This window comes from Callospermophilus lateralis, chromosome 6, assembly GCF_048772815.1.
Source record: "Callospermophilus lateralis isolate mCalLat2 chromosome 6, mCalLat2.hap1, whole genome shotgun sequence".
NCBI classification, from domain to species: Eukaryota; Metazoa; Chordata; class Mammalia; order Rodentia; family Sciuridae; genus Callospermophilus; species Callospermophilus lateralis.
The window spans coordinates 121016311-121040741 of record NC_135310.1 but is presented as its reverse complement, the minus strand read 5'-3'; the positions used below and the strand labels follow the sequence as shown (position 1 = coordinate 121040741).

At 44.9% G+C, this 24431-nt stretch overlaps 2 protein-coding genes across 2 annotated transcripts; both read right to left on the bottom strand.

Moving 5' to 3' along the window:
• Positions 1-9843: 9843 nt before the first annotated feature.
• Tap2 (transporter 2, ATP binding cassette subfamily B member) lies at positions 9844-19461 on the bottom strand. Its single transcript, XM_076857728.1, has 12 exons — positions 19321-19461; positions 18447-18942; positions 18246-18360; positions 15828-15958; positions 15400-15605; positions 13965-14162; positions 13675-13803; positions 11855-12043; positions 11479-11652; positions 11159-11318; positions 10665-10801; positions 9844-10295 (listed from the first exon to the last, which is right to left on the bottom strand). The coding sequence occupies exons 2-12, from the start codon at positions 18940-18942 to the stop codon at positions 10116-10118; spliced, it is 2115 nt and encodes a 704-aa protein (XP_076713843.1). The 5' UTR covers positions 19321-19461; the 3' UTR covers positions 9844-10115.
• A 1808-nt stretch (positions 19462-21269) lies between these two features.
• On the bottom strand, positions 21270-24299 carry Psmb8 (proteasome 20S subunit beta 8). The gene is made up of 6 exons (XM_076857727.1): positions 24130-24299; positions 23230-23377; positions 22963-23074; positions 22439-22568; positions 21852-22056; positions 21270-21592 (listed from the first exon to the last, which is right to left on the bottom strand). The coding sequence occupies exons 1-6, from the start codon at positions 24274-24276 to the stop codon at positions 21504-21506; spliced, it is 831 nt and encodes a 276-aa protein (XP_076713842.1). The 5' UTR covers positions 24277-24299; the 3' UTR covers positions 21270-21503.
• Between the last annotated feature and the right edge of the window lie 132 nt (positions 24300-24431).

Below are 24431 nucleotides of genomic sequence, written 5' to 3'. Positions count from 1 at the left end.
GTTAGAGTCTGTAAACAAGTCAGGATGGCACCTGGCAAATGTTAGAGTCTGTAAACAAGTCTGGATGGCGCCTGGCATTTTGCCAGGGGGAGTGGTTTGTGAGGTGGAGCCAGCGAGCCATTAAGTGTGGAGATTCCTTATTGGTTGACTGCTGTATCTAGTTTATGTTAATTAGATAAGCTGGGTGGAATGTGTAAATACCGCTCCTGTCCTACAATAAACGGCTCCCACTCCTGCTGTATCAATGTACACAAGTTGTTCACCCCCCCCCCCCCCGTTATTTTGCTGCAGCTGGACTGCAGCACCCACCCACTCAACCTTTCCCTGTAGATCTAAGTACCACATCATGTTTCAGCACATGATTCTGTGTATCTAAGTCCCAAGCTGGTTCCCAAGGCCCCAAGACCTATGTCAGCTCTAACTGAGCTAGCATCTAGACCTGTGCGCCTCGCCTCCAGGCCAGCACCAGCAAATACAGGATCCGAGTCAGTCCCCAGGGCCCCAAGTTCCAGGCCAGCCCCAGAACCAGGCCAGAATCTGCAATCCTAGGCTCCAGGCTCCATGCCTGCCATTGTTCCAAGCCAGCCCTGGGGGGTCCACACCAGTCTGTCGGGAGCTGCCCTGGATGCAGACAACTTTAAGTCCTGATGCACAATTATTGCATTCAGTCTGGCACAGTAGTGCCAGGTCGAAATAACTTGGGTATTACCCCAGCTCAGATAACAAGGCGTGGCTCCAGGAGTAGGCATCACCCACTGGGGTTGAGTTACACTCACCTGTTCCTTTGTAATCCTACCCCTTTGTCATTTTGGGGATAAATGTTCCATGGAAACTCCCCTTATGTGTCCCCTATATAAGAATAAAGAATTCTTGGGGTGGGGATGTGGCTCAAGCGGTAGTGCACTCGCCTGGCATGCGTGTGGCCCGGGTTCGATCCTCAGCACCACATACAAACAAAGATGTTGTGTCCGCCGAAAACTAAAAAATAAATATTAAAATTCTCTCTCTCTCTCTCTCTCTCCTCTCTCTCTTAAAAAAAAAAAAAGAATTCTAGTGGCTCTCTCTCTCTCTTTCCACAGACCCTTAAGGTTGGAGAACTGTCACTTAAGTTATTGGAATAGTCAGATTTTGTGAACCCAGCATGAGGTTGCCAGCTAGGACAGATGGCGATACCAGTCCCTGTGGTGGTACTAGGCTTCAGAGGATCTAAGGTCCAGACTTGGTTTAGCAAATCCCAATAGACCCTGGTGACAGGCCATACCCCATAGACTAAGGATCCAAGACCACCCTTGAAGATCTAAACTCTAGGTTAGTCCATGAACCTAGGACCCAGACCCACCACCTCAGACTTAGGCTCCAAACCCAGTCCAATGCCAGATAGCTCATGTAGACTCAGGCTTCAGGCAGGTTCCATTGAACTCAGGTTCCAATCCCATCCTGGGGTACTTAGGTTCCAGGGTCATTCTTGAAGACTCAATCAATCAGCTTGTCCACACTACTGGGTCCATTCTTTCACCCAACCCAATGAACCCTGGTGCCAGGCTCTCCCACCTGCTGACCAGTTGCAGACCAGCCTGCCCAAAGGCTTATTCTAATAAGAAGGCATCAGTGTAAGGCAACCAAAACAAAAATGAGAAAGTGAAGAGATACATACCATCAAATACCATTGTTGAATCCCCCAAATGGAGCTATATTGACTAAGAATAAGAATTATTTTAAAAGAGTTCTAACTTCCAGAAAAATAAATGAAAAATAATTCAATGAAATTGGGAAAACAAATAACTGAAATGAGAAATTTGATGAAGAAGTTGAAATTATTTTCAAAAGTCAAATCCTGGAGCTGAAAATACAATAAATGAAATGGAGAAGCACAATCCAGCAAATTGATCAAGCAGAAGAAAGAATCTGTGAACTTGAAAACAGTTTATTTGAAAAAAATATAAAGGAGGAAAAAAATGATGAAAATTAATTACGAAATGTTGTGGGATTTATGGAACAACATCAAAAAAACAAATACATAAGCATAGAACTTTAACAAGAAGAAAAGATAAAAGAGTAGGAAGTTTATTTAAATAGATTATAGCATAAAAATTTCCAAACCTTAGGAAATATAAAAATATTAAAGTATAGAAAGTTCAAAGGTCTCCAGAGTCTATTTAAACAAGATACACCAAGGAGTATTATAATCAAATTGTCAAAACTCAAAGACAAAGAGGATCCTGAAAGCATCCAGAGAAAAGAAGCAAATAGCATGTATAAGGGAATTTATATACACATGGTAGATTTATCAGCAGAAACCGTACAGGCCAGGAGAAAATGAGATATTATATTTGAATGCTAAAGGAAAAAAAAAACTTGCCAACTAAGAAAACTTTACCCTGCAAAACTGACCTTCAGAAAGAAAAGAGAGGGCTGGAGTTGTGACTTAGTGGTAGAGTGCTTGCTTAGCATGTGTGAGGCACTGATTCTCAGCACCATATGTAAATAAATAAATGGAAAAAAAGTCCATCAATAACCACAAATATACTTTAAAAAAAAAAAAGAAATGAAAGAGAGATGAAGACTTGCCCAGAAAAACAAAAGTTGAGAGAGTTCATCCCCACAGGAGCCAATTTGCAAGTAATGCTAAAGGAAGTTCTTCAAGCTGAAAGAAAAGATAATTAGTAACACAAAAATATAGGAAAGTTTTAAAATCATTAGTAAAAAAGATGTAAACAATGACTCAAGAATTTTTAAATGTGGGAAAGAAAGAGTAAAAATGTAGAGTGTTGGGGGTTTATAGGTATTTTTAGCAAACAAAGCTAAGTTGCTTAAAATAGCCTGTTATACTATGTGATGTTTCTTGTCAGACTGGTGGTAACCACAAAACAAAAATCTATCTTAGGTGCACAAAAGGTAAAAAGTAAGGAATCAGCTGGGTGTGGGCATGCACACCTGCAATCCCAGCTACTCAGGAGACTGAGGCAGGAGAATGGCAAGTTTGTGGCCAGTGCAGACTCTTAGCAAGATCGGTCTCAAAACAAGATAAAGAAGGGATGGTATTGTAGCTCAGTGTTAGAGCTCTTTGCCTAACATGTGCAAGATCCTAGATTCAATCTCTGGTACTAAAAGAAAAAAAAAATTTAAAAAAAAAAAAGGTTGGTTTTTTGGGTTTTTTTTTTTTTTTTTTGGTTTTTTGGGGGTTTTTTACTGAGGAATCAATGCATATCACAAGGAAAAATCACTTGATTGCAAAGGAATGCATCAACAGACAAAGAAAAAAAACAAGGATCTACAAGACAACCAGAAGACAATTTTTTTTAATTGCAGTATAAGTCCTTACATTCATGCACTGACAAATGCTCCCTTTTCTCTGGACCTCCACTGTAGAAGGGTCAAGTGTTGGACTCTCTCTGCTGGGGCACAGCTGAAAGCAACACTAAAACCAGAACTTAATCTTGGCATTCAATAAACCACATATATTTAAAATGTAAAAAAGAAAATCTTAAATTAATCATAGTGTTTGCTGAAAGATATTTTTTAACAAAAGGATTGTTACATTTTGATGTGCTTCCTAACATTAGGGATGGGGCAAAGGATCAGGGAAATCTATCACTGAGCTATGTATATATTGTATATACATAGCTCAGTGGTTACAGCTTAAAGATTAATGGTTAATTTTCCTGATTATGTCAAAACGTCAACATATTCTGCATAGGTGCATTTGTGGAAATATTTTTCTCCTTTCCCAGTATTCTTCAGAAGTCCTATTATAGTTAACAAATATATGTTGAAGAAATGTAAAAAAATGCAAATATAGATAAGATTAAATTATCCAATCAAACGATATAGAAGACTAAGTGCATTTTTAAGTGAAATCAAACCATATGATTCCTACAGGATACTCAAACCTTATGAACATACATAGGCTACAAGTAAAGAGGTGCAAAAAGATATTGCATGCAAATGGCACCCAAAGAGAGCAGGAGTGACTGTACTTATATCTGATAATGTCGCATTCCACGACTAAACACTCGGGGTCACTCCGGGTGAACTGGGCTGCACGAAATAATCACACAGAGACAGAGAACTACCTTTTTCTTTGGGTCCTGTGATGGTTTCTCTGACTTTAGAGGCTGGGGGGCGGGGGTGGAGGGGGGGGGAGAGCAGCACCAGCACAACCTTGCATTGAAGTGGTGAAATCAAACATAAATCAGTCTAACCAACTGAGTCATCACTGAGGGCAGCTGCTAGAGCACCACCCAAACCTACAACAGTTTCTTCCGGAGTGAGGAAACCACCTTTACTTAAATGGCAGTTGTTTGTTACTGTAGGGATGGAGAAATTGCTTTCTCTACCTATCTGAAGTTCTCTAGAGGGAGCCCTGTGAATTGGACTAACAAAAGACAGATTCAAGAGAAAAGAGCACAAGTTTATTTAATATAAGTCTTATGTGACATTAAGCCTGAGTGTATTTATAGTAGGTTTGATGAAGAACAGAAAGTCATGGGAATTGTGATGGAACAAAAGTATGAACTTAGCAAACTGGGAAAAGCTAAGCTAGTCTTGCTTGTTTGGGTTCCTCACTCCCCCTCCATCTTACCTGAGGGTCTAGAACCTGATTCAGAGGAGGTGGGCAAGATCAAAAAGCCCTTCTTGTACCCACCATTTCTCAGATTCCTTCAGCTTAAAATATCAAATTGCAAAGGAGTCATAGTACATGGGATGTGACATGGTGTTATCAGAAGCAATAAAAAGCATGAGGGGAGAAGAGGCATAAGCCTGAACCTGCCCCTTCTTGCTTACAATGGCAAAAGAATTCCAATAACCTGACCACCCATCAACAGGAGGAGACAGGCTAAATGAAACATGAAACTTTCATAAAATTGAATCCACATGACCATAAAATTTTAATTTACAATAGTATATTTAGAGAACTATTGTGAAAATATGAAGAAATATTGATTTCACCACTGCTTACATATACATTAAATTTCTCTAAGATGATAAACATAACTCTTAGAGCTGGATTGCCTAAAAACTGTGGGGAATGATGGGCATGAAGCAGTCCTCTGTATATTTTTATGTCTTTTCAATTTGAAATCCCATTAATATATTGCCTATTAAATAAACAAATAAGTTGTGTCTTTCAAAAAGAGAACGGTAGGAGTATAAGTAGACCCAGAGAATAAAGACAACTTCTTTGAAGTAGTTTTGTTGCAAAGTTGGTAAAAGCCTACCTTGTCCTTCTTGTGTGACCCAGGCAAGTTAGTTAAGGTTTTTAAAACTCCATTTTCTCATGCTTAGAATTGAGATAGTAATACCTGCCGCATAGGATTGCCTTGATGATAAAGTAAAGATGTATATGCCAGGCACCCATCATAGTCATAAGCACACCATAAGCACCCAGTGAATGGTTATTATTGTAATAAGTATGATAATTCATAAGATTCCACTAAACTCTAGATTCAAAACCCTTTCCGAGGACCACTAGATGGCACCAGACTCAAGTGGGTGGTCCTTCAGCTCACTACACCATGACCCAAGGAAAAGCTGTTCCCTATCCCCCCTCTTCTTTCCCCTCAAATGCTGACAACTCTACATTTCCTCTTCTTTATTTACAACTGCAGCATGGCCTCCCAGAGACTATCCCACTGGGCAGGGGCTGTAAGGACTTGAAGCCAAATGCTTTTCCACAGAGTGCAGAGCAGCGGTGGGTTTTTGTTCTGGGGCCCAAAGAAATCCATGAAGTTTTCCTAAGGGTTCCCTCTCCACTCATATTTTCCTTTAGAAAGAGTAAGACTGGGGGCTGGGGTTGTGGCTCAGAGGCAGAGCACTTGCCTTGCACATGTGAGACACTGGGTTTGATCTTCAGCACCACATAAAAATAAACAAACAAGATAAAGATATTGTGTCCATCTATAACTAAAAAATTTTTTTAAAAAGGGAATTTAAGGTGAGTAACAACAAGGGGAAATTATGGGACAAGGAAATCACATAGTGCTAAGAGTAGGAGAAAGAATGAAGGGAACTCTGGACAAACTAGAATTACTAATATCTGCAATTACCAGGCAGATCACACTTGAAGGAATTTGTCTGTCTACACCAAATACTTTGACTACCAGGGAACATATTCTGGATCCCTGACAGGCTTACCTGGGTGTTTCCTCTGAGATGAGAAATTGGTGTAGGGGGAGGGGAGATCTTAAGATCTTTAATTCTATTGCATCTTCCTACACTGCCCATTGGGATGCCTAAATTTTCCTCTCTGTTCTATTGAACAGGATAGGACAGATGAAAGGAAAGTGACCACAACACTCGGAGCAACCAAAAGATCTTTATTGCAGCAGTGCAACAAAGAGAAAAAAAAGAAGGAAAGAGAGAGAGAGACAGAGAAAGCAAGAGAGATAGCAAGAGAGAGGGAGCAAGAGAGAGGGGGGCCTGGCAGGAGGGAGTTTTTATAGCCCAAAACTAATGGGGCCTCTTGTTGGCCCAAGGCGGGGTTAAGTGTTCAGCCTTGAGCAGGGTTGAATGTTCAGACTTGAGGCAAACAGGTGATAAAGGACCAGATAGAGGGGGGTTTGAGTGCGTGGGCTATCTTGCAGCCATCATCTGTTCAGCCTGCCCTGCAGACAACACAGTTCAGCCTGCTCTGTACCCAACAACAGATAGATCATAAAATAGGCAAGTAGTTAAGGAAATATGTCCCCACCCAGAAAAGCATCTCTAAATAAACAGGCTATTCCATGAAATTAACCTGTAGAAACATTCCCAACATTCTAGTCAACTCCTTTGACCTGGGGTAGAAGGAAAAGGGAGGTGGGACAGATCTGAGTGAAGGCTACAGACTTAAGGGCTAACCAATCAGAAGACTGTATGCCTAACCAGTAACAGCACTTTTCCAATACCTGCTTAGCATAAATATTGGTCAATGCCCCTATCCAGTAGCTATATAAGCCCTTAGACAGCAACCTGCTATCAGATCCCCTCTCACCCAGCGAGAGCTCTGCTTCTTTTTTTCCCTCAAATAAATCCTTCTCCTTTCACTTTTACCTTCCATTGATATCCATAGATTTCATTCTTTGAATTCATGAGACATGGACCCAAAAAGAAATCACTAGGTGGCAACCGGAGTTGCTGCACCACTACAACAGCAGAGGCTGAAAATCCAGTTTCACTGCCACTGATTAACTGCCTGATTTTAGGCCAGTTTCTCTATCTGCAAAGTATGACTTGACTGCTGTGTTACTTTAAAGACACCTTTCAAGTTTAAGGGATTATGACCTAATTGTACTGAGTATATCAAAACCTTCACAGATCACTTTCCATGAGGTTACAGTTTCCATAAGTTTGGGAGATGCAAGAACTGTCATTCCCATTTTATAAAGAAAGAAAGAATATTTTGTAGAGAAGGGGAGGAATCAGGCCAGCCTTCTCTTTCCAAATGCCTATTTCACTTTTGGTAAAATCTGGGAGGTGGGTGGGAACAGAGCTCCTGGGTAGCAGCAGGATGACACAAAGGCTGATCTGTACAAGAGCTCTCCATTCTCACCCTACCTGCTCCGGACAGCTGCCAGGCAGAAGAAATTCCAAAGAGCAGTACTGGCAAGTTCATCGCCCAAACTGGAAAGTACCTGCTGTTTCCAGGAATGTGAAAGTTTCTATTTCCTAGAATAGGAGAGTTCCAAAACAAGTCCCTCCCAGCAGCCAGTGATGTGTGCAGTGTGGATTCTTGGTGGTTGGTACTTATAAGGAGGACTGAGGTTTATTCATTTATCCAACAGATGTATTATTTATTGTCTATTGTCAGTCAGGCCATGTGCTGGGGAGCAATATATAGCTTAATAGCTTAATAGGATATAGCTATATAGCTTAATAGGATAAATGAGTTTGAACGGGAGGTGTCCACCCAAAGCTCCTGTGTTAATGCAGGAATGTTTAGAGATGAAATGATTAGAATATTAGAGCTATAACCTAATTGATGGATTAATCCATCCATTTGATGGATTAACAATTTGAATGGACTACTTGGGTAGCAACTGGTAACTATAGGCATGGGCTGGAGGAAGATTATTGGCTGCCTGCCTTTGGGATTTTTATTTTGTCCCTGGGGTCTATCTTTCTGCTTCCTGGCTGCCAGGACCTGAGCAGCTTACCTTCCCCACCCACTTTGGTCCACCCGCTTTGGTATTCTGTTCACTGCCCAGAGCAACGGAACTGGCCAATTTACTAACTAACACAAAGGCCCTCCCTCCAGGAGCTCATTGCCTAAGGACAAAAGGAAGGTGGGCAGAGTTCAAGCAGGGCTGAGCAAAAGTAGGCCTCCGGTGGCAGAAGCACAGGAAATGGACGTTTTCTCCAGATTGAGAGAACTGGGGAGGTTTTCTGGAAGCCCTGAGCCCTGAATTAAGTCTTGAAGGACTTCTGAGAAATAGGGATGGGCACAGGGGTAGGGAATGAGCAAGAAATTGGGAAGGCCAGAAATTTGGTGAGGCTAGAGCTGAATGCACCAGGAAAGGACAAGATAAGGAGGTTGGGAAAACTGTGTGCTTTGCAAAGGACCTGGGAAGAGGATAAGGACACTAGAAGGCTAGAAGGCATTTACAGATCATCTCATGGGCCTTCTGGAAAGAACAATGACTTCATGAAGAACAGCCAAGAGAGGGGGACCAATGGTAGAGAAACCTCTCTGGGAGATGGTGTGGTTGAAGACTATGACGGCTGTCACAGCATTAGTAGAGAGAACACAGTGGATTCAGAGACAGGCAGAGCAACCAAGCTTTGTTTGATCTGACTGTGGATTGGAGATTATGAACACAAGATGCACTTGGTTCAGTGTCAGAAGCCATCCGTGGATTGTGTGTGGGTCACTGCGCATGAAGCCTCGTGGATAGAGACATCTGGTGTCTGTAAATGGCCAGTGGACATTTCCTCTGGTCAACTATCCAGGGACAATGTGAATCGCTTTCCCACTCTGCAGTGGCCCACATAGCACCTGAGATGGGTGTGACCTGCCAAGATGTCAATCAATCTGCTCACTACAAGACATCAGGAAGCAAGACTCTGCCATTGAAACCTTACCCCTGCCTTTGATGTACTGGCTTAAATAAGCCACCAGAGCCATTTGTCTTTGTCTAGTTCCAGAACCCATGTGGACTAGATCTATCAGGGGCTTTGCATTCTATAAATATATTTCTGAGTGTTCATATTTTGTTACTTGCTAATTATTTGAGATTATAAGTTTTAGGGTGGCTTGGATTTCCCAGGGCAGGAAGGAGCCCTTACTGAGACGCTGGCCTTTGACCCCTGATAGTTTAAGGTGTGGACTGTAGGTTCAGACCTGGATTCAAACTCCAACTCCACCACTGTGTAACCCTGGAAAAGTCATATAATCAGTTTCCACATGTATAAGATGGGGATAATAAATAATCACCAACCTCATAGTGTTGGGGGCAAGGATTAATAGTGATGAAAAATGACTTGGCATAGTTCCTACTCATATTAAAATTCTGTAAATGGTAGCTATTATCAATATATTTATACTGCTAATTAGAGATCTGTGCTTTTTCAGGGAAAACCCTAGCTTCCCCCAAAACAGCAGGCACTAATGGAAGTGGGGAAGGATACAGAAATACAACCCATGAATATTTATGTCATATTGGGTTAACTGGTATTTCAAAGAACAGATACGTGACTGAGCGGGCAGTCAGCAAAACAGTAACCTTGGTTCTCTCTGGAAAGTGAAATGGTGGGTAGCTTTGACTTTCTTCTTTGTCCTTTTCCGTAGTTTCTAAATGAATGTGTACTTGTTTATATACATATAAGAAAAAGCATTTTTAAACATATTTATTATGCCACTAGACACTACACATAGGCAAAACTATTAACCAAGGGAAAAAAAGTTTCTGATAAGACAGCGGACCCACCACAGCCCAAGACAGCCCACCAGGGCCATCTGCCATCCCCTCACTCCCACCCACCCCAGCCTGCCAAAAGTACACATGGTCCAAATCCCCATCATGCTTCCAGCACCAGGAAGAGCTATCCAGGGTAAAACCCAGGGGAATTCAGAGCAGGAGCTTCTCTGAGTCTGGGTTGCAGCAATAGTCCTGAGAAGGCCCCAGTGTCCGGAGGCCTCACTCCTCCAGATGCTGCTGTACCAGGCGGGAGTAGATGTCCTGGCCCTCCCTGAGCTGGGCGTGGTCCAGCAGCTCCCCCTGCTTCAGCACCAGGATCTGGTCAGCATTCTGAACCGTGCGCAGCCTGTGAGCGATCACCAGCACCGTTCGGTCCCCACGAGATTTCCAGGCCTGGAGCTGAAGGGGCAGGACCACAGTGTCTCAGAAAGGTAAGAACAGCATGGACACCACCACCTGCCTGGGCACCATCTCTTGTGACTTAGGGTGTAGAAGACGTGAAACATGAGATGAGTGTGAAGGGTTGTAGATAAGGGTCTGCCTGCCCTTCTCTCTGCTGCCACTGGAGGGTGGGAAAGGGACCCCTGGAGGAATCAGGAAGGCCCCCGCACCACTGCATTCTCCATTTCATTCCCAACCCTACATAGGCACAGCCTCCCTTTGCACCAGCAGGCTACTGTGCTCCCCAGCCAGTTCTGCATGGGCTGATCCTTCAATTGTGACCCCTTAGATTCCACTGTTCCCTCCCCTTCCCTCTCTGGTACTCACGGCCTGCTCACACTGCACATCCAGGGCACTGGTGGCCTCATCCAGGATGAGGATCCGTGGATCCCGCACAAGGGCCCGGGCAATGGCCAGGCGCTGTTTCTGTCCTGCAGCCAACTGGCTCCCTTTCTCCCCTACATCTGAGGAAACCAGAGAAATTCCATTCCTCAGACGCAAAGATCAGGATGCCTCTTCTTGAGCAGAGAGACAAGTGCCCAGCAGCTCTTCCCACGAGGACCCTTCAAGAGGTAAGAGGGCCCTGTGGGGGAAGGCTGGGAGGTGGGGACCGTGGCTGCCTGTGTGGAAGAAGCCCTACTTCCACGATGCTCTCAAGCAAGGGAACAAGCAAGAGATGGAGGCTGGGGAAGAACGGTGAATGGGAACAGAGGGACGGTAGGAAAGGAGTAAACGAGTTACAGGAACCCAACCTCACCCCATGGATAAGCTCCACTTTCTCTGTTGACTGAAAGGGTAGACTTACAACCTGCGAAAGGTACCTGTATATATCCCATGCTTCATTTCACTTATGAAGTCATACGCATGGGCTGCCCGGGCGGCAGCCATCACCTTGTCGTCCTCACAGTTCCTCAGCCCGTAAGCAATGTTGTCCCTCACAGAACCCGAAAACAGCACGGGCTCCTGCCCAACCAAAGCCACCTGTACACAGGGAATGGGAGCAGAGGACAGTGTGCAAATCCTATGCTGGGACCCTCCGTTCCTCCTTGCCTGCCTCCCTCAGAATGGACCCCTGGCGTTTCTTCCTGTGGCTCAGCCATCCTCCTCTCCTACCCACTCCCTTCCCTCCCTCCCTACTCACCTGGCTGTGCAGGTAGTGGTGCTCATAGTTTGAGATGGGCTCCCCATCCAACAGCAGCCGCCCGCCTGTGGGCTGGTATAGATTCTGTAGCAGGGCAGCCACAGTGCTCTTCCCAGAACCATTGGGTCCCACCAGCGCTGTCATCTCTCCAGCGTGGAGGGTGAACGTCAGCCCCTGGAAAATCAGGAGAGTCAGGGGCCTGCCACTTTTCCCTCAGCATCCCTTTCCTTCTTTTCCTAGCAGAAGCAAAATCAGCTCCTCAGAGGAAAACAATCTCCAGTTCTCCAGTCTGTGGTGCCTGATCACCCATAAGCAGTAGGGAGCAAGGGACAAGTGACAAGCCATGTGTTCCCCCACCCCCGCCTTTCTCAGGCACCTTGAGCACAGGTTGGTCAGGGCGACTGGGATATGCAAATGAGACGTCTTGGAATTCCACAATCCCCTGCAGTGTGGGAGGGGCCAGAGTCCCTGGCTCAGGCAGGTTGGGCTTTCTGTCCAGGTATCGAAAAACCTTCTCTGCAGCTCCCACGTTGCTCAGCATATCACCAAAGCCAAATACCAGAGCCTGGGAAACAAGAATGGCCAGGTCAGCTAAGCAAACATCCTATGGAAACCAACCTCCCGATTCCTCACACTCCCCTGCAATACTCCACCCACTCAAAAAAGATTGTCTACATTTAAATGTGCAATTTAGGTAGAATTTAAAAGTGGCACCAATATTTCAGTATTCTAATTTGCAATAGAGAGAATGTAAGGTCCATGTTCTGAACTCACAGCACTATGCCTATCGCCAGACCTTGGAAATTACTCTTTTATATCCCTCATACACAGTTCTGTCTTGCTTGACTAGACAGGAAACACCTTAAAAGCAGACATGTGCCTAACTGACCTTTGGAGCCACCGTAGTGCATACAGCACAGTTCTCCACACATAAAAGATGATCAGTAAATGTCAGAGAAATTTTAAAATAAAACCCGTGGTGCAGTAATTAGCTTTGAACTGATAAATATAGGAAAAGGGCCTAATGCTCATTCTGCCTTTCCCAATCAAACTGCAACACTGGGTAATTCAATAGCAGATGAGAACAAGTCTTACTTTAATAACTGATACAATAGAGTATTACCATTTTGCAGCCCCAATAATTTAACAGTTCTAGGCATTGAACATGAAAGTCTAATATCACCACAAGAGACAATATATGCCTCCCTGAGGAGAGAGAAAGGGAGGGAGAGTGAGAAAATAAAGGGGAGGGAGGGAGGAAGAAAGGAAGGGAGGAAGGGAAGGGAAAGGAAGGGGAGGGTAGGGAAGGGAGGAATCCTGAATCTCACAAACTTTAAGATTTGTCTACCAATGGGCAGGGAAAATAGAGGTAGAGAAACTATTAAAATAGATCCACAGCTGGGCGTGGTGGGTGGTGTACCCTTGTAATCCATGGCTCAGGAGGCTGAAACAGGATCACAAGTTCAAGGTCAGCCTCAGCAACTTAGGGAGACCCTAAGCAATTTAGTGAGACCCTGTCTCTAAATAAAACATATAAAAGGGCTAGGGCTGTGGCTCACTGGTTAAGTGTCCCTGGGCTCAATCCCTGGTACCAACAAATAAATAAATAAAACCACAGAGATTCCATCAACAAAATCCAGGCCATAAGAAATTACCAGACAAACCACGTATTTCTTCAATATGTGGAAATTTTTTGAGATTTAAAATTAATATTAACCAGTCACAGCATGTAGACCTAATTTGGATCCTGCTACACCACGCTTAAGACAATTGAAGACTTAACCATTGATTGCATATAAGGAATTATGTCAATTTTTAGGGGTAGTAAAAATTGACATAATTTAGGGGTGGTAGTTTTTTGATTATGTATTTTTAGATGTTTCTATTTTAGTGATACATACCAAAATATTTGTAGATAATGAATTTGTTTCAAAATAATGTGAGTGGGGAAAGTGAGTAGGGATGCAGACCAAACCATGAGATGTTAATTGTTAAAGCAGGTATTGGGTACATATGAATTTGTTTTTCCTCTCTCTCTCTCTCTCTCTCTCTCTCTCTCTCTCTCTCTCTCTCTCATGTTTGAAATTCTCCACAACAACATGAGTTAGAGTTTTCTGTTTTGTTTTGTATTTTTAAGAGGAAGAAATAAAGTCCAAGACCAGAGTAAAACGGGAGAGCACGTGGGTCCTCACTCACTCCAACGTAGTTCCCCACGTCCTCCTGGTAGAGCAGAAAGGAGAGCAGCCCGCCCCTCGTGATCTCGCCAGCCAGGATCTGCTGCAGCCCGCAGCTCAGCACCAGCACCTGCACACCCAAGGTCAGCACCTGCGAGGGGGGAAGAGGAGGCTGGTAAAGTCTCCGCATTCTATCCCCGCACCTGCCCCCGTGAGACACTGGTGAGGGACACCCAGAACCTGCTGTCTCCCCGCCCCCATCCTTTCTCCTTTCCCTTCCCACGCCCTCATCCTGCCGCTCAGCTGTCTCACCCTCTGTATAAGCAGGTACAGAGCACGTTCCAGGTCCCGTCGCCACCACAACTGCCGGCACCGCTCCACAGCCTTCTTATAGAGGCAGACCTCATCCTCCTCGGCCCCAAAACTGCGCACGGTCTGCAGCCCGCCAACTGCCTCCCGCACCACCTGCCCTGCCTTCGCCACTGCATCCTGGATCTCCAGCAGCACCGCCTGGAAGAGTGGCACAGCGACATCCCCGGTGATGCCACAGAAGACAGCAGGCCCCAGGTACCCTCCAGCCCTTGGGATGCTCCCCAACCTACGGAAAACATCAAACGGTTCTTTTACCCTCTTCCTTAATTTTCCTTACAGAAGGAATAATGAGTAAAGGAGGGAGGAAACTACATTATTGAGTGCTCACTGTTAGGTAGTATGGGAGATATATGCTTTTTTTTTTTTTTTTTTTTTTTTTTAGCATTCTAATAAGGTATTTCTTCAACCTCCTGTGTCTGATGATGAAGGAAGGGTACTTTCCCCAAGAAGCCAGAGCTAGCTAAGAAGGGTGAAGATGTAATCCAAAATGGATCAAAGACCCAAATGTAAGAGCTAAAACTATTAGGGAAACATAGGAGAAAAACTTCATGATTTGGCAATGATTTCTTAGATATGACATCAAAAGCATAGGCAACCAAAAAAATGGATAAATTGGACTTCATCAAAATTAAAAACTTTGGTACATCAAAGGACACTATCAGTGAAAAGGCCACCATAAAATGCAAGAAAAAATCTATAAATCATACATCTGATAGGGGAATGTCATTCACAATATGTAAAGAACTCTTACAAATCAACAAAAACAAAAGGCAACCCAATTTAAAAATGGGCAAAGGAATTGAATAGATATTCCTCCAAAGAAGATACAAAAATGTCCAATAAGCCCTTGATGCTCAACATCATTAATCATTAGGGAAATGCAATCAAAACCACAATGGGTTATATTACAACCATTATAATGGCTATTCTTTAAAAAAAGAAAAACATGGAGAAAGTGAGTGCTGGCAAGGATGTGAAGAAATCAGAAGCCCTATGCGTTTCTGGTGGAAATGTAAAATGGAGCAGTCACTGTGGAAACAGTAGAGCAGTTCCTTAAAAATTAAAAATATATTTACTATATGATCCAGCCATTAAACTTCTAAGCATATACCCAAAAGAATTGAAAGCAGAGTCTCAGGTGTTGGTACATTCCCACATTCATGTACGTTTTTGCTTACAGTTTTAGTCGGGTATGGACCTTCTGACTCAAATGCCCATCAATGTCTGACTGAATAGGCAAAAGATATAAACATAGAATGCACTCTAAGGGCTGAAAAGAGAAAATCTCTCTCTAGGAGATCCTACAGCTATAAATGTGGACTCCTTGCCTCTACGCTTTATTCTCCTTTCAGGGTCCCCTAACATCCACACATACCTGATGGCGCATATTGTACACCTTTTCAACTGCTATTAGGAGGGGCATATTGAGCATGGAGAGGAAGGTGAGTCGTGGTGACACACTCAGCATGAAGCCATATAGCCCAATCACTTTCACCAAGCTTCGCAAGATTATGTTGGCATTGAAAGGAAGCCACTGGCTCATCAGGGTGGTATCCGAGCTCAGCCGTGAGTTCAACTCCCCTGGGAACAACAGAGCAGATGAGGAAACCATAACACTGCAGTGTCCCCAAAACTCCCTCCTGACCATCACCACTGACAGAAACCCCTCCTGTCTTACAGAGAGATGTGCAGTCTCTACACTGTCCCACAAGAGAACTCTGGGCCCTGGCAAATAGTAAAGATGGGAGGGTAACGGGGATAAGGAATGGCCAGGGGAATCCCAGACCTGGACTCGGCCCTCACCTGTCTTAATCTCCTGGAAGAAACTGAGGTCCTGACGCAACAGGGAGGAGAAAAGCTGCTCCCGGATCCGCAAGTTGATTCTGGACATGATGAAGGTAAAGGAGCCCCCTCGGCAACCTGCAGACAGCGAGCTGTGGGAAGGGAGAACAAGGCAGGAAGTTGAAGAGGAGACAGAGGCACAGAGAAGAGTGGGAGGTGAGAGAAGCAGAGAAGGCCAGAATTAAAAGAAACACAAAAGTTAGGGACAGCAGACCATGGAAAGCAAAAAGGAAAGAGAGGGAGAGAGGAAGAGTGGGGGGAGACAGAGAGACAGAGACAGAGAGAGAAGAGAAGAGGAGGTTCGGGAATAAAGAGAAGAAGAAATGGTAGAGCTGGTAAGCCAGATGTGGGAGCAAAGTCATCACATGTACAATTCATGAGTGCTCATGGAGTTCACTCTGTGCTACACAAGGCAAGGCGGAATACAACAGAAGTGAAAGGAAGTAGCCCAGGGCTTAATTCTGGCCTCCCTCTATGTTGTCCCTCTGGGCTTCTTCTCTGTCTTGCTCTCTTTTCTCCCTGGCCCCAAAACCCTTCTTCATAATCATAGATACTTCATTATGGGAACTCAGCACAGATCTCCCTGCCCTTCCGTTCTCCAGAGACACAGAATCACACTGACCCTGCCTTTCATTCTTGAAGACTTCCCCTTCAACCAACCAAAATTTTACTATAAAACGTAAAGGAGGGCCGGGGCTGTGGTTCAGTGGTAGAGCACTTGCCTAGCATGCATGAGGCACTAGGTTCGAACTCAGCACCACATAAAAATAAACAAAAGGTGTTGTGTCCATCTACAACTGAAAGAATACATTTAAAAAACTTAAAGGAAAAATATTTAAAAAACATAAAAATGTGTGTTTATAAAACACAGATTTCTAATAATATTTAGTTACATATATAAAAGGCTGTTGGGGTAATCAGACATGAAATCAGGAGGGTTTTGGACTGGTGATCTAAATAAGAAGGAAAAGAAAAGAAACACACATAGAAGAAACATTTTGAAAGTAGGAAATAGCAGATTTAGTGTTTGATATGAGGAAGATATCCATGGTGCAGACGCTCAGAGCCCAGGATACTGATGGTTTCATGAAGACAGAGCCAATTTCTAGATGACCATCACAGTGTGTGATGCAGTTGGAGTTCTGAGTACATGAAGTGTGAGTGGGCTATTCAATAAGGATTCTATTGGATATAAGGGGACAATCCTTATGGAAATATGGATCTGGTGATGACATCCAGAGATGAACTCAGTTAGCTTAATAGGAAAAAAATGTTTTTAAAGATAAAAAAAAAGAACAAACTGGCGTTGTGGCTCAGTGGTAGCGCGCTGGCCTAGCAAGCGCGAGGCCCTAGGTTCGACCTCAGTACCACATAAAAACAAATAAAGGTATTGGACACAATACAACTAAAAACTACAACTAAAAAATAAATATTTTTTAAAAAAGATTAAAAAAAACTGAGTCAAAGCAAAGTCCATATTTAAGTGTGCAGAGGAGGAAAGTTCTCCAAAGGAGGCAGAATGATTTGGAAAGTAGAAAGGGAGTTCATAAAAGCTAACTGCAGAAAGAGATTAATAAAGAGACTATAATATAGCCAAATGCTACAGAGAAGCCAAAGAGAATTGCGGCCTGATTAGAAGAGGGTGAGGAGTAGTGGATTGGTCAATAAGAAGTTCACGTTTAAGTAGTTTCAGCAGAAAGTACCAAGTATAGAATGAAGGCATAATGAAAGAATTGGCTTTTGAGGGTATTTGAAATTAAGTATGGCCATGAAAAAGGAGCAGTAGCAAGCTAAAGTGAGCATCTCCTTAAATTTTACACCCTAGCTGCTTCACTCATCTCATCCAGTCCCAGCCCTACTAAGCAGTCTGTCTGTCTGTGACAGCAGATTTTTGTGTATGTCTAAAAATAGGGGAAAGCAAGTGAAGAGAAAAGTAAAGATGCTGGAAACCAAAGTGATAGGCCTCTGAGTGAGAGCTTCTGGGATTGACAAAATGAATGAACACTGAGGGGTGGAGAGAGATAGGGATATGTCCACCTTGGAGAGATGCTTTGGAGACACACAGAGGTGGGAGGAAGGAGGCAGAAAAGAGAAGTGGAATTTCATGGAGAAATGTTGATAGGCAAGTGAAAGACATTCCCTTTGACACATAAATTCCTTCTGTACTACATCCAACCATACTCATATTGGTAATAATGTATTATAAACTTTGAAGATATTGGGTAAATGTGAATAAAGGAAGAAATGAATGAATGGACGAAAGTGAATAGTGGATAAATACATGTATATTTCAATTTAAGTATTTTGTGCTTTGTGCAAAATAGATTTAGGAGTGAAGACCCCTGTATAGACTTGGGGATCCAACTGCCCATCACCTACCTCCCAATGGAGAACAGGCACATGAAAAATATGGCGCTGACAAAAGCATCAGGGTCAAAATCACCGCCCAGGATGTCGATCACACGACCGGAATAGTGAGGGATCAATGTTTCACCTGAAAAAAGGCATGAGAACCAGATGAATGTGCTGGTGCCAAGGCCCTTGTCCGGACTCGAACTCACAATGCCCGGCCCCACTCACCCAACACAGCAGTAACAAGGAAGAAGAAGGCGGCCAAGAGGAATGGCAGGTCTGGCCTGGAGAGCTTCAGCAACCTCCACATCAGGTCTCTGTTGTTCTCCTGGCTCGGCTCTCTCTCCTCCTCGGCTCCAGGAGGGCTCAAAACAGCCCATACCGCCCAGCTTAGCACTGCAGCCCCATACCCCGCTAGCAGCCAGCTCCAAGAGGCTGAAGCCACTCTGACTGGGGGAGCACTCAATGTCCCCCCCACGAAGGATCTCAGAGAGAGGAACAAGGGGGTCCCCAGGCACAGCAGGGGCAGCAAGGTCCTCACAAATCCCAGAAGCCCCCACAGCTTTAGCAGCCCCCACAGGCCTCCAAGTCTCAAGGTTCCTTCCAGCCACAGTCCTGGAAGCCCTTGAGGAAGCAAAGTCCCCAGAGTCCCCTGAAGCAGCCAGAGTAAGACCGCGTCCAATAGCAGCAGGGAGGCCCAGGGCCTCAGGTCAGGGAGCGCCATCTACGGGTAGAAAGTGAATAAGTGGGGAAGTGGAGTCGCATTCTCTGTCCCCGCCACCCTGTGTCCCCACTGGCTTCTCATTTCATCCGCTCCCACCCTGTAAGATTCCCTGGTACCCAGTGCTCATCAGCACGTCCCTCCTAGAGCTGACGGCACTCTGCCTGTCAGAGGGAGCTGGGAAGCCTCACGCTTTAAAAATAAGAAATCCCCTAACCGGTCCCCCCGCCATCCGCGCCAGCCGCCGCGGAGCTCCAAAGAGCCAAGCGAGCCCAGCCCCGCTCTCTTCCTTTCCTCTGGGTCCAGAGGGTGGGCGGTGGGGTGGGCGGTGGTCGGCGGAGCCCCTGCTCGCGCTCCAAGTTTCCGTGCGCACAAACTCACCAGCGGCGGCGGCGTGACTGCAGTTCTGCGCGGCTGTCGGTTACGTGCTGGGGTCTGAGCCTGAAATCCGCTCCTACTGTCTCCACTCCGGTTCCCTCTTTGGTCGGCCAGTTCCCAGCCTGGCGCCGGGGCCTCGCGGCTTTCGCTTTCTCTTCCCAGCTCCTGCCTCTTTCTGGGCGCGGCGGCCAACAGGCGGCGCCAGAGACTCGCAGACCGCGCAGCCGGGATCCGCAGGTTGCGCTCGCAAATCCCAACCCTGGAGTGTGGCTCATCCTCTGTGGCGGTTAGTTTTTAATGTAAAATTGCAAAACTGCTTCAGGGACTGAGGTGCTCTGTAACTTTGTTCAGTTTTCCCTCTAGCTCGGAACCTATTTCAGGAAGTGTCCTATTCTCCCAGAAGAGCCCGTTTTAGGGCCTTGGCGTAAAACAGCCAGAGCCAGAGCCAAACAGGCAGGGTCGCTCCTTAATGAGAAGTTCCCACACTCTTACCAGGTCAAAGAAGGTTTCCACTAATAGATTTTGAACTTAGCGAGGTCCTGGCCTTTATCTTCATGTGTTCTTCTCAACAGAGCACTTGTAACAGGGCCTGTACGTTTGTGTTCAGAATTATGCCGAAAATTGGCATATGAGGAAAATGTCAGGTACTGGTCTATTTTAATAGAGATTAGAATAACAATTGGGCACGCCTGTAATGCCAGCGATTTGGGAAGCTGAGGCAGGAGGACTGAGCCTTAGCAACTTAGAGAGACCCTGCTCAAAAAATAAAAATGCTAGGACTGGCTGGGGTTGTGGCTCAGTGGTATAGAGTGCTTGCCGAGCAGGTGTGAGGCACTGGGTTTTATCCTCAGCACCACATTAAAAAAATAAGTAAAATAAAGGTATTGTGTCCATCTACAACAAAAAAGAAGTTCTTCAAAAAATGAATAAATAAAAGGGCTGATAAACAAATAAAAGGGCTCAGTGGTGAAGTGCCCTGGGTTCAATTTCATTACAAAAAAGAAAAATGCCATTAGGTTTCTTCAGGTTCTACTTGACCCAGAGCCTATCTATAGAAACTGCAAATTCGTTCACTTCAGAAATGACTCTCTTCCGGTTGAAACTACACCCAAAACTTGAAAAATACATACATAAAACCCCCAAAGCAGTGATCACTTGGATTCCAAACTCCCCTTTTAAAAAGTTATTTATGTAACATTTAAAGTTGAAAATAGTTGCAGGAAAGTGTTGAAGTAGATAATTATTAAAATGTCTCTGAACTTATTTGCTCTGGGGTTTTAAGGGTCTTTTCCCAGCTGCTGCCAACTGTTAAGCGGCTCCTTTAACCGCCTCTCTTCTGACCAAGATGTCGTCCATGCTCCTTCCTGCAGCTCCTGTGTAAATCAGAGAATCTCACTGTATCTGTCTTGTTTTGTTTTGTTTTGTTTCTCATCTGGATCTTTTATTTTTACCTCATATTCCCCACTTGATTACTGTTTATGTCTTCTTCCTCTTCAATCATGATGATTCTGTCAACTTCCAATCACCCTAAATGCCCATCTTACATTCAAAAAACAATACTTCCAAGGTGTTGCTTAGGGTGAGTGGTACAGTATTTACAACTACCACACATATGTGAGGTGGAAACTTTTTCATTCCATTTTGCAGTCAAAAACCAGCTGTTCTAGGTGCCCTCCCCCCAAGTAACCCAGAAAGTTAATAACAGACCACATAGGAGTCTCCAGATAATGTCTCTTTAGAAAGGACCCTCAGTTAAATGAAATTGCAAATAAGTGTCCAAAGAGAACATCATCAGTCCTATTGAGGTCCTAGAGAGAAGAACTATCTGGTCAGACCTCATTTCTTCGGTAAGAGTCTAAGTCCCTTCTCTGGAAAAGTGTCTCAATTTCCTCCCCTCTGCTCCAACCTGCCAAATAAAACCACAGTCCCCATTCCTCAGCACACAACACAGATGCATTTATAACCGTTTTTACTTTATTGTGCTTAGGGGGCACCCAGGAGGGATGCTCCCTGAAATGGAGAACACAAAAAAGGATGAGCTGGTCCAACCCTCCAGGTCCCCACTGGCTGCTGAGCCAGTTCTCTATCTCTGACTTTGGTCAGACTACTCCTTCTTCTGGGACTTAGGATGACCAGCTCCCTGAGTCTACCAGGCTAGCCCGAGGAGGCCTGCCCAGTCTCCACCATTACTGATTGGCATCCCGGTACTGGTGCAGCAGGTCACTGACATCTGTACTTTCCACTTTCACCCAACCGTCTTCCTTCATATGGTACACTGTGGACAAATGAGAGAAGAGCAGGGAGTCACCCTTCCCTTCAGCAAGTTCCTGTTCACAGTTTTATGTTGAAGGCAACATGTGCACACACAGACACACACACACACACACACACACACACACACACACATGCTCAAAACCCTTATTACTGGGCACTTCTTACTCTGAAAACCTCCTCCCTACCACTCTGCCTCCCCTGAGTGCCCTAAAATTAAATCCCAATTCCCAGGCATGATGGTGGGATTATCAGTCTCTTACTATTGACAACGCCTCCAGAATAGCTGTCTCTGTGAGTGGCATGAACAATAGCCCTGCGACCAAGGTCATAGGCTTCTTCAATACTAAGATTGGGCCGATAGCCACTGTCCATAACCCCGTAGGCATAACTGTTCCCACTACCCGTGGAGAACATACGTCCTGAGAGCCGAGTCCCATTGTGATCCACATAGTAAAGTCCTGGACCCTGTAGGATGAAACAAAGTTCTGAATTGAATTTAAAAAGGAAATGTTGGTAACATATAGGCTTAAGGGTGGGTCATAAAAAGTTTTCAAAAGAATGAAAATTACCATAAGAACATTTAAATTAGGATAACACTTTGGTAAAAAATCACTTTAGAAATAAAAGGAAAAACAAAACTGGGATTCAGCTATTTTAGCAAAATAATTTATGAAGTACATAAAGTGTCCACATCTGGACCAAGAAATAGCCTGTGCATATACTGAAACAGTTCTAGAATCAAACATTCTATGTGTTGTACATCTTGTCAGGGTAGAAGTGGGAGGGTAGCAGGCAGAAGAGCCCACTCATCTGTGCTGGGGGATCATGGGAAATGGAGAGTACCCACCTTCTTGTCCCAGCCACAGATCATACTGCCCATGGAGAGGCCCATGCCCCGGTACTGACACATCATGTTGGAGAGCAGTTTGGAGGCAGCTGACACTGAGATCCGCTCCCCATTCCGCAAGTAGTACAGCCTGTATGAGGACAGGAGGTGGAGGAGGGAGTTTAGCTCTCTCCCACCTGATGAATCAGGAAACGATTAAAAGCTAAATACTTGGAAGGAGTTATTTTGTAGGCTCCAAGGATCGGGGAAAGATGTGGAATGTAAAGTATCTAAAACATTTTTAAACCTAGTAAATGATACTATATCATCACAGCTGATGTCTACACTAAATAATTGAGAAAGTATTTGGTTATAGGCAGCAGTACAGATGGAGATTTAGGAGGCTTTTATCACTCAAAGACTGTTTGGGAAGTACTCTTTTAGCATTAATATAGACCACAGGGGACAAGGGTGAGGAGGAGTGATCTAGGAGACCCAGGAATCAACCACTAGACTAAGAAAGGGAGGTGTGAGGCCTCACCCACCTGCACTCCTTGGCCAACAGGCGCTCCCAGTACTGACAGTCTGCTGCACAGCCAGACATGGTGCCAAGCAGGTAAGGATTAATCTCAATCACCTTGTTCACCCTTAAGGTGGCTGAAAGAAGACAGAGTTTTGAGAGAGGCAGAATGACCCCACAATTCTTATGTGCCTTAGATCAATATCTGCTTTGGCTTTGGTGCAAACATTGGGCTCCTGCTGAGAAGAGGGTCCAGCTCTTCAGATTCTGCTGAAGAAGCCTGCACACTCACCAATGTAACTTCCGGCCGAGGCCCGGGAATCCACTGCTACAATAACTCCATGCTGGAACTTGAAGGCCAGTGTGGTTGTGCCATGGGCCATCTCAATCTGGACATTTCTTTCTTCATCCCTACCCAAGGACTGCAGGAATTCAGTGGGCTATGAGAGAGAAAGAAGAAGAGAAAGGGGCACTGAACACTTCTGTAGCAGGAAACTCCAAAGAAAACTGTTTTATTAAAGTGCTGGGAATAAGATGTGTAAGAATTCTCGAGCCACCAATATATGTGATAGTTAGAAACCAATTCTGGAATGAAATGACTTGGGAGAAGGAAAAGAAGCAGCACAGGGCACCAAACATTTCCACCTTCCAGTGCTTCAGAGATGAAAGAAAACAAATGTTGCCATAACTAAAAATGTTTAAGAATGATTTTAAGGTTTTTTTCCCCCATTGATAGGTCATTCAACCTTCAGGAAACATGTTTTATAAACATATTCTCATTTTAAGGAAGAGGGGCTTGAAACCTTGACCGAATGCCTTGTTCTCGGACACACTGTGAGTTGCTGAGACCAGACTAGCCACCAAAGTTCGCAGGTCTTCCAAGACCCTGCACAGCCCTTATACCAGGTGACAACTTAAAGAAAAAGGCTTCACGGTTTGTGTGTGGTGGAGAAGGAGGAGGAAAGCTCTCCTGCTGTGGATAAGGCGTCCCAACCTCATCCCTAACTCTTTGTCCTCGTCTGCACTTGCTAGCCCTCAGGTACCCACGCTCCTGTGGGCTCCTCTCGGGGCCGGCCCTGGATGCAGCTCTTCTTCGCTGAAGGATCACCCCCTAGGCGTTTCCCGCCTCTGGCAAGGCAACCTCAAGACAGACCCTCCTTCCTCCACGCTTAGGGTTTCCCGCCACCCTCACCTGCATTCCCCGGGGGAGGGCGAGCTCCGGAGATCGCAAAGAGAAACTGTAGTGTCCCGGGTCGGAGCGATGCCTGTTTCCCGCAACGGGGACAACCCAGTCGGGCCGCTGCCCTCCGGGGGCTCCGCACACGTCCAGCAGCGCCATGATCGCTTAACACCCGGAGATCCGTCGACTCTCGGAGGAGGAAGTGAAAGCGAAAGCCGTGGCACCAAGGGGAGGGAACCAGAATTTTTTTTTTTTTTCCCACATCCCCCTGCCCTTTGCGAGAAAAGGCCAGGGGATGTCTGAACCAAGAGTAC

Coding starts and splice junctions, on each gene's coding strand:
- Tap2 (XM_076857728.1), bottom strand. CDS start 18,942: ATGGCGCTCCCTGACCTGAGGCCCTGGGCCTCCCTGCTGCTATTGGAC. Junction 12,044..13,674: donor ACGTGGGGAACTACGTTGGA/GTGAGTGAGGAC, acceptor CTTGTTTCCCAG/GCTCTGGTATTTGGCTTTGG. Junction 10,296..10,664: donor ATGTGCAGTGTGAGCAGGCC/GTGAGTACCAGA, acceptor CTGCCCCTTCAG/CTCCAGGCCTGGAAATCTCG.
- Psmb8 (XM_076857727.1), bottom strand. CDS start 24,276: ATGGCGCTGCTGGACGTGTGCGGAGCCCCCGGAGGGCAGCGGCCCGAC. Junction 23,075..23,229: donor CTCGGCCGGAAGTTACATTG/GTGAGTGTGCAG, acceptor GTCTTCTTTCAG/CCACCTTAAGGGTGAACAAG. Junction 22,569..22,962: donor CTGTTGGCCAAGGAGTGCAG/GTGGGTGAGGCC, acceptor GTCCTCATACAG/GCTGTACTACTTGCGGAATG.